General features: G+C 32.0%; 2 protein-coding genes across 2 annotated transcripts; both read left to right on the forward strand.

Moving 5' to 3' along the window:
* The first annotated feature begins 2,981 nt into the window (after positions 1 to 2,981).
* LOC107963769 (ervatamin-B) lies at positions 2,982 to 4,573 on the forward strand. Its single transcript, XM_016900240.2, has 2 exons — positions 2,982 to 3,606; positions 3,726 to 4,573. The coding sequence occupies exons 1-2, from the start codon at positions 3,126 to 3,128 to the stop codon at positions 4,310 to 4,312; spliced, it is 1,068 nt and encodes a 355-aa protein (XP_016755729.2). The 5' UTR covers positions 2,982 to 3,125; the 3' UTR covers positions 4,313 to 4,573.
* A 1,663-nt stretch (positions 4,574 to 6,236) lies between these two features.
* On the forward strand, positions 6,237 to 7,727 carry LOC107963778 (coatomer subunit alpha-1-like). The gene is made up of 2 exons (XM_016900252.2): positions 6,237 to 6,519; positions 6,556 to 7,727. Exon 2 carries the CDS (start codon positions 6,613 to 6,615, stop codon positions 7,540 to 7,542), a length of 930 nt encoding a protein of 309 aa, XP_016755741.2. The 5' UTR covers positions 6,237 to 6,519; positions 6,556 to 6,612; the 3' UTR covers positions 7,543 to 7,727.
* The last annotated feature ends 1,707 nt before the right edge of the window (positions 7,728 to 9,434 follow it).

The following is a 9,434-nucleotide window of genomic DNA, read 5'->3' on the forward strand; positions in this document are numbered from 1 at the left end:
CAAATTTAACATTCAACTTTACAATTATGTCAATTTAGTCTTGACTCTTAAAAAATCAAATTTAAAAATTTTTAGAAAATAAAAATTTTAAAAATTTATTTTCGATAAAAATACATACAAAATTATAAAATATTTATAATTATAAAACAATTTAAGGGGAAAAACCATAAAGAAGATTTAAACAAATTTAACTTTTCCCCCTTTTTCATTTTTTTCAATATTAGCAACCACCGTTTCAGGATGGGTTAAAAACTACAACCTAAGGTCGAAAATGGTAAGAATTGATGTCTTTAGGTTGTTGCTCAAAATGAGTTTGTCAAGTGTGAGGTTGTGCTTGAGGGTGAGCATGATTAGGGATATATAGGTGAGGATGAGGTCTTGGTGACTTGGTAGGTGGAAGGCCATGTCGGTAGCTCCATAACCAATTCCTAGCTTGATGGCATGACGACTAAGGATGTCGAAATCGAGGAGTTCAAAGTAAGGGTTTTGTGACAGTAGTTGTGGGCAAAAGCGATGTCCAGCACTCCACAAATTTGGCGAGGGCTAAGGAAAATGGCATAACATATAATAAATAAAATAAAACCAAAAAGTGTTTAAAATTATAAAAATTATTTTTAAAAATTAAAAATCATTCAAATTATTAAAAGGAGTATAAAAATTATAAAAAAATATTTTTAAATTTTAAAAAATTAGTTAAATGTTCACATGTCATCCACGTGGCAATCTACATGTATGCCACGTCAATGAAGTTAACAAAAGTTAACATTTTCATCCATTTTAGGGTGATTTGACAAAAAATACAATTTTGAAGACTAAAAGAAGAGAAAAGTTAAATGGTGGACTAAAATGAAATTTTTTTTATAAAATCGGAAAGTAAAAACAAATCATAATGCCTTTTTCATATGGAAAGAAAAGAAAATTATTTCAATTCTTGTCCTCTATTGGATGGTATCGTTCTTATTTAGATATTTTTGTAGAGTTTATTTTGCCAATCCAAATTTCTATCTCCCTTTTTTTTTTCTGTTTTCAAAATTATTTGTATTCTAACATTTATTTTAGACATAACTCGGACATGAGAAATGGTTGTATGAAATTGTGATTTCACGCCATCCATATCTTTTTCTAATAGGACAAATCAGATTTTTCCTCTTGATTTCAACATTTTCCTCCTGGCAAAATTTAAATCCAACTGAAAATGCTAAAATTCAGGAGGAATAAGTCTGATTTGTCATTCTCTTATTAGAAAGTGATATAAATGACGTGAAATCACAATTTTATACAATTCTTTCTCACCTGAATATAAGTATAAGGCTAATTTCACCAATTCACCCCTAAATTAATTTTTTAATATCAAAAGTTGAATTATCAATCATATAATTTTATCACTTTATTATTATTATTATTATTTGAAATATGAGATGATAATTTGAAGCCCTAGACAATTAATCTTGAGTACAAAAATATAATGGTAGCAATATATGCAAATCATGCGCCAATTAAGTAGGAAGTGCCGTGGGGAAACCCATTGTTTTTGTGCTCACACGTCAATAGCAAGACAGCTATTTTTTTGTAGTCTTATAAAATCTTCTGTTCAGGAAAGAGAAAACATTTATTTAATTACGCCGGGTCTCATGCAAATGGCAGCTAAGTATTTGTTAACGAAATAAATAATCAAAGTCAAAGTCTTTGCATTGCCCATAAAATGAAAACACAGACTTTTATTGAAGACCCAAGGTCAACTCTAAGTCAAGGTGTTTGCAATTTGCTAAAATCCCTATACGTCTAGGAGTGAAAAGAATATCCCTTTTCATGCCTACACTATTTTTTAAGGTGGGTAGTAATTTTAAATTTAAAATTAAAGTGTCAATGTACTGAAAAATCAATTTTAAACTGTTAGCATAAGTATTTCAAAATTTTAGTATTTGTAATTACTTTGTTTGGGTAAATATTTTTTAGAAAAAATATCGAAATTTAATAGTTAAAAAAATAATTACAAAAGAAGACTAATGATGTTAAGATTAAATAATAGAAATATGCAATATCGATATAAGTAAAATTTGAAATTTAAGGTTTTTTTTTTATAGTAGTATCACGTGTACTAAAATGAAAATAGGTTTTTTTACCATATTAGATGGGGGTAGAATAAAAATTTTGAGGTACTCAAATCATATTTTGAAATTGTTTACAAATTGGCGTTTTTCATTATTTTTTACCAAAATAAGTAAATTGATGAAAATTGTAATAGAAAAACAGAAAGCTTGTGCCTTTCAAAGCAGATTTATTTTTGACATGGAAAGTTTGGAAATATTCATAGGAGAAAACAACTTAGATATTTATTTCTTAAAAGACTTCATGACATGGAATGGTTAGGAATATTCATAGGTGAAAACAACTTAGATATTTATTATTAAATGATTATACTTTGGACAGAAGTGTCCAAAAAAAGAGAAGTGTTTATAGATAAAATTGGGATCAATTTCTAAAACAATTTCAAGCTTAAATTTCACCAATATGTTTTATTACTTAAATAACGATAAAATATTGCGAAATATAGTAATATTAACATATTTTATAATTAAAATTTAAAAATATGTTTTCTTATTTTATTTAATTTTGAATTAGCTTATCCAAATTTTAAAATGTTTTGTCTAGCTATTTGCAAATTAATCCATCTTTCCCAATTTTTTCCATGTTAATTTAAGATTATATAATTTGATAGGATGTGTTGTCGAATTTAGATTAAAATTAGATGATACGACCAGTTCAACTGATAACGTATAATTGAAAATAATGTAAATTATTGTCAACCAATAAAAAATAAAAATTGAGATGAAAACTTTTTTTTACTGCCGAACCCATATTAAACCTCTTGTATTAGGAATCGATGATTTAAGTCAACAATGATATGGTTCTTATCACTTTGTTGCTAGGAACATGTACAAAAATTCTCTTCCGAGTTCCATCATTCATTTTTCCAATCGATATGCATGAAAAGTCTTCATAATTTAAAGTCCAATAGAAAAAAAGGGAACGCGTGAAAACAAGCAACAATTAACTCTTTTGATCATAACATTAAAAAAATTAAATGATAATAGTATCTGTTTGATCGATTATAAATATCTACCATGGGGCTGCTCACTTCTTCACTACTTCCCAATTTCTTACCAAAACTCCTCCTCTTAGAAACAATGACTAATTCAAACTTTGTCTTGCTTTTCATTGTCGGGATTTTAGCAACTCAGGCAATGTCTCGCACTGTGTATGAATCAGCCATTGCAGAACATGAGCAATGGATGGTTAAGCATGGTCGAAATTACAAGAACAAAGCTGAGAAAGATAAACGCTTTAAGATATTCAAGGAGAACTTGGAATATATTCAGAACTTTAATAATGCAGGAAACAGAACATACAAGTTGAGTATTAACAAGTACTCGGACTTGACACATGACGAATTCGTCGCAGCTCGTACCGGATACATTAATCCAGGCAACACAATGACATCTATGGAAACATCGTTTCGCTACGCCGAGTTTACAGATGTTCCGACAAGCTTGGATTGGAAATCGAAAGGCGCTGTCACCTCTGTTAAGGACCAAGAGCAATGCGGTAAGATTTTATAACTGCTTGAAATTCTTTGCGCATATCTCAATACTTTAAAGTTTTCAGTTCTTTTTCCTAATGAATTAAACACTTTAACCTATTAAACGTTGGCATTTTGTTGTTAGGGTGTTGTTGGGCATTTGCTGCAGTGGCAGCCATGGAAGGTCTGAACCAAATCACGAACGGAAACCTGGTCTCATTGTCCGAGCAACAAGTATTGGACTGCAGCGGTAATAGCAATGGTTGCAACGGTGGTAACAAGATAGAAGCCTTCAAATACGTCATTCAGAACAATGGATTAACCAAGGAAGACAATTATCCATATCAAGCTATGCAAGGAACTTGTGACTTACAAAAACAGGCATCCCAAGTTGCCCATATCAGCAACTATGAATCCGTACCTACCAACAGTGAGCAAGAGTTACTTAAGGCTGTCTCGAACCAACCAGTCGCAGTTAGCATTGAAGGTAGCGGAACCGATTTTAGACATTACAGCAGTGGGATTTTCAATGGATACTGCGGAACTAATCCCGACCATGCTGTCACTATCGTTGGATTCGGGACCAGCGACGATGGTACCGATTACTGGTTGGTGAAGAATCAATGGGGTGAAGATTGGGGAGAAAATGGATACATAAGGATGCAAAGGAATGTGGCCGACTCCCAAGGTCTTTGCGGGCTTGCCATTAGACCAGCCTATCCAACCGCATAAATATTCATACAATATGGGCATTTCCTTATGTTAGGGATATCTTCAAATATATGAAATAAAAAGGAAAGAAATGGTTATTTTAGGATCCCAACTCAGGACCCTAATTTAGGATAGTTTTGAGTTTATTTTCCGATATATGTATCATTTGCTTTTAGAAGGTTTCATTGCAAAATGGCTTGTGATTGAAGTTTGGAAGAGCAAAATCATAAATGTTCTTCATATAGAAGCATTATTATGAATTTTGATTTTAAATTTACATAATTACATTTTAGTATGTATTAAATAATATGTGTTACACTATCTTCTTTTTTTTTATAACTAATACTTTATTATCCAATAAAAAAGAAAAAAAAAGCTACAATAATATCTCTATCAGCAAAAACACCAATATCTATACATTCGATCCCCAATTTTGTATCAGTTCACTATTTTTTTTGGTAAGTCATATATGGTATTATTGAAAAGAGACATTGTACAAAGCATGTCACAACACCAAGCTTGACTATAAGTCAGCAACACGTTAATTACACCTCATAAAGCGAGTATAAAGACCTGCTTCTAAGATTGGTGTAGTATTAAATATTTGGTTTTCACAAACAGAGTTAGAGATACATAAATATAATAAAATATTAAAAACAAATATTTAAAAAATACGTAATCTGTCTGTGAAATAAAATGTATATATTTTACGCCTCTTAAAATAAATATTAATTCACATCTGTTAAATTAATTTATAGTTACGCCGGATGTCATGCAAATATAACATAGCCATAAATGAAAACATATATATAGACTTTTGTATGGCCGTAAATGAGAACACATTTCTTAACTAAGTCGTCGAAGTCTTTGCATGATAGACTTCTGTTGACAACCCAAAGTCAACTCTAAGTCAAGTTATTTTTGCTATTTGCTAACACCTTGGCTAAAATCCCTAAACGCGTTTAGGAGTAAAAAGAAGACTTTTTTTTTTCTTTCATGCGCCTAGACTACTTTTTACTGTATGTAGTGATTTAGAATATAAAATTATTCTTTTTTAATAGGAGAATGAATATAAACTTAAATTAATTTGTATAATTAAAATTTTTAGAAAGGTATCTTTGACTTTGACTCGAGATTAATCGATTGTTGATCTAATACAAGTTTTATATTATAAATTTATTTCAAAATTTTAAAAATGAAATGTTCTTTAGTTAATGAAAAAATATTTTTAATATTTTATATTCTTTTAATTTTCATAATTTAACTATTTTTAATTTTTTAAAATTTTTATAATACTTTTTTTAAACAAATATTTTTCTCAGAATATATAAGCTCTAGAAAATTGCGATAATTTAAAAATTATTTGTTTCAAAAATATATACAATAAAAAAATTAAAAACTGAAAATTAGTTAAGTAATGAAAATTAAAAAAGAATAGAGAAATTTATATATTAGAATTTTTTTAAAAATTTAAAAATAATTTTTAATATAAACTTGAAAATACTTCTAGGTCAATGTTCGATCAACAACGATCAAAAGCCGGTCAACGTTCAATCAATATGTTCAAAGGTTTGGTCAAAGTCAACAGTAACTCTCTAAATTTTTTAATTTATTTTTTAGAATTTTTAAAAAATTATAAATTTATTTTTATTTTTAATACATTTAGATACCATATGACATTTTCTAATTGAATTAAAATACCACGTGGCATTTCAACTGTTTTTTTTTTAACATTAGTAGACTGAACCGGTTAAAATAATTAATAATGTGATGACAAACTAAAATGGTACATGAGACCATCATTTCAAACGAAAATCTTAAGTTAAATTATATTATTAGTACATCTCCTTCTTCTTTCCATAAAACATTATATTAAGTCAGTCAACGACAATAATCTACTTATTTAATCTGCTTAAAAATAGATGTATAGATGGAAACATAATAGGTTATGGAAGGTATTCATTTTTTATTCGCCACTTTAAGATTCTACATCTTTGTAAAGAAAGTATTCATTCCAGTATCATGTAAACTCTCTGTAATAAGCTATCTATAGCTGCTTTTGACTGTGTAAGCTCCTGAGTTATCACCCCGCCAAACTGAAATATCCGATTGGCTCTAACAAACCGGTGAATTCACAAGGATCCGTTTCATCGTCTCTTCATCAAACCGACTTCTAAGGCAATGAAGAGGGTGGATGGGACCTTGAAGACTTGGAACTCCCTCCTGAGGTAGAGACACCAAGGGTTAATGCTCTCCCTCCTGAGGTAGAGACACCAAGGGTTAATGCTCGTTCTTCTGTTTTCGTGGCACCAACTCCTGGTATGCCTGTGAATCAAATTTGGACTCAGAGGTCGTCTCTTGCCGCTGATCATGCGGCTGCTGGCAATTTTGATACAGCCATGCGTTTGCTAAGCAGGCAACTTGGAATAAGAAACTTTGCTCCTTTAAAATCCATGTTTCTCGATCTTCACACTGGCAGCCATAGCTATCTTCGTGCATTTTCATCTGCGCCGGTGGTGTCCTTGGCAGTTGAGAGGGGATGGAGTGAGTCTGCTAGTCCTAATGTGAGGGGTCCACCCGCTCTCGTATTCAACTTTTCTCAGCTGGACGAGAAGCTGAAGGCTGGGTACAAGGGCACAACAGATGGAAAATTTACTGAGGCTCTTCGGCTTTTCCTCAGCATTCTTCATACAATTCCATTGATTGTTGTTGAGTCGAGGAGGGAAGTTGATGAAGTCAAAGAGTTAATTATCATCGCCAAGGAGTATGTTCTTGGTCTGCAGATGGAGCTTAAGCGTAGAGAATTGAAAGACAATCCGGTACGCCAGCAGGAGTTCGCTGCCTACTTCACCCATTGCAACCTTCAAATGCCTCATCTCAGACTTGCTCTGCGAAACGCAATGACCATCTGTTTCAAGGCAAAAAACCTGGCTACAGCCGCTAACTTCGCCAGGCGTCTTCTAGAAACAAACCCTAACGAGAACCATTCAAAGGCAGCGAGGCAAGTACTCCAGTCTTCGGAGAGGAATATGACAGATGCATCTCAGTTAAACTACGATTTCAGGAACCCTTTTGTGACATGCGGGGCAACTTACGTCCCGATTTACCGAGGACAGAAAGATGTATCTTGTCCTTCCTGTACTACTCGCTTCGTGCCTACCCAGGAGGGTCAATTGTGTACAATCTGTGTGCTCGCAGTCATCGGAGCAGACGCATCAGGTTTGCTCTGTTCTCCTTCTCAAATTCGATAATTTTGAACTACATGGTCGAGGCTTGTTTCTTTAATCTTGCTCAACCTTTGAGCAAATGCCGTACCAGTCACGTCTGAAAATAGTCAGAGGGCCCTTGTTTAAAATAGATAATGGTCATATATATCTCATATATAGGACAATTACATGTTAATGTGTGTCAAATTTGCTCACTTCTCTTTGATACCTTTTTAAATACATTTTTAAAAAATTAACAATTCATCTAGTTATAATATTGGATAAACTATAAAAATAGTCACTTTTGTTTGTCTCATATTACATTTTAGTCACTTTTGTTTGAAATGTTACGTTTTAATCACTTATGTTATCGTTTTGTTATGAAGTAGTCATTCAACCGTTAAAATTCGTTACCTCCCTAACGGCAGTCCTACATGGAAGGCTAAATGGGTTTTAAGTGTCAACTTGGATGTCCAGTTGTTGGGATGAAAATAGGTTTTTAATTAAATAAAATTTAATTTGGACTGTCACGTAGGACATCCAAGTTGGCAATTAAAACCCATTTGGACTGCCACATAGGACCGCCATTAAGGAGGTAATGAAACCAAACGGTAGAATGACCACTTCGTAACAAAACGATAACCTAAGTGACTAAAACGTAACATTTCAAACATAAGTTACTAAAATGTAATCCGAGGCAAACAAAAGTGACTATTTTTGTAGTTTACCCTATAATATTTTAAATACATTTTTAAATTTTTATTTTTATTTAATCATTATTGAAGTATCAATTCTTCAACTCAAGGTAAATATGAATAAGTAATTATTTCTCAAATTAAATTGGGCCCTCTTCATAAATACGTTTAGTTTTATTTTAGTAAACATTTTCGGCTTCAACATAGAAGTATGGGACCTTCCATGCAAGATATTTTAACAACTTGCTAATAGAATAGGGTAAATTACCAAAAAAAGCCCTATTTTTTTTAAAATTTATTGAAATGGGCCCGGTATTTTATTATTTACCGAAATGGGCCATTTTCCCCGAAATCGCGTCCACGTCAGCGCGATGTCAGGGGACGTGTCAGAACATTGCGTCCACGTCAGCGCGCTTTGCTTACGTGGACACAAATCGCGCCTACGAGGACGCGATTTGCTGACGTGGATGAACAGTTTATGTTTTTTAGCTTGGAAAACTTTGAAAGGCCATAACTTTTCGCTCGGTTGTCCGATTGAGACAATTTTTTTTTATTTCGAATAACTTTTCGAGATCTATGCGCTGACAAATAGCCAAAGGCGGTTTGCCGCAGTTTTCGTCGAAAAAGATCCTTTTTTGCCCCTAAATTTCAATTTTTTCGGTTTAAAATTAAATTTTGAAACATTCAAATCATTATTTTCCTTATTAATTTGAAGTAAACACCGGATTTTTTTTTTACAAAATTGTTGTATTATTTTTTCTGATTTGACACGTGTATGGAATAGGTCCGATAAATCGTTAGAACGTAAGTAATATAATTAAGATAATAACAGTATTTCTATAATATGTCAATTAATTAATTTAGCTTAGTTGGTTAAGATGCTTGCTCTTTTCCCTAAGTACCTTGGTTCAAATCAATCAGAAAAAATAATACAACAATTCTGTAAAAAAAATCCGGTGTTTACTTCAAATAAATAAGAAAAATAATGATTTGAATGTTTCAAAAGTCAATTTTAATCCTAAAAAATTGAAATTTAGGGGTAAAAAAGGATCTTTTTTGACGAAAACTGCAGCAAACCACCTTCGGCTGTTTGTCAGCGCGTAGATCTCGAAAAGTTATTTGAAATAAAAAAAAATCGTCTCAATCGGATAACCGAGCGAAAAGTTATGGCCTTTCAAAGTTTTCCAAGCTAAAAAACATAAACTGTTTATCCACGTCAGCAAATCGCGTCCTCGTAGGCGC

Source organism: Gossypium hirsutum, chromosome D11, assembly GCF_007990345.1.
Source record: "Gossypium hirsutum isolate 1008001.06 chromosome D11, Gossypium_hirsutum_v2.1, whole genome shotgun sequence".
NCBI lineage: Eukaryota > Viridiplantae > Streptophyta > Magnoliopsida > Malvales > Malvaceae > Gossypium > Gossypium hirsutum.

Coding starts and splice junctions, on each gene's coding strand:
- LOC107963769 (XM_016900240.2), top strand. CDS start 3,126: ATGGGGCTGCTCACTTCTTCACTACTTCCCAATTTCTTACCAAAACTC. Junction 3,607..3,725: donor TAAGGACCAAGAGCAATGCG/GTAAGATTTTAT, acceptor TTTTGTTGTTAG/GGTGTTGTTGGGCATTTGCT.
- LOC107963778 (XM_016900252.2), top strand. CDS start 6,613: ATGCCTGTGAATCAAATTTGGACTCAGAGGTCGTCTCTTGCCGCTGAT.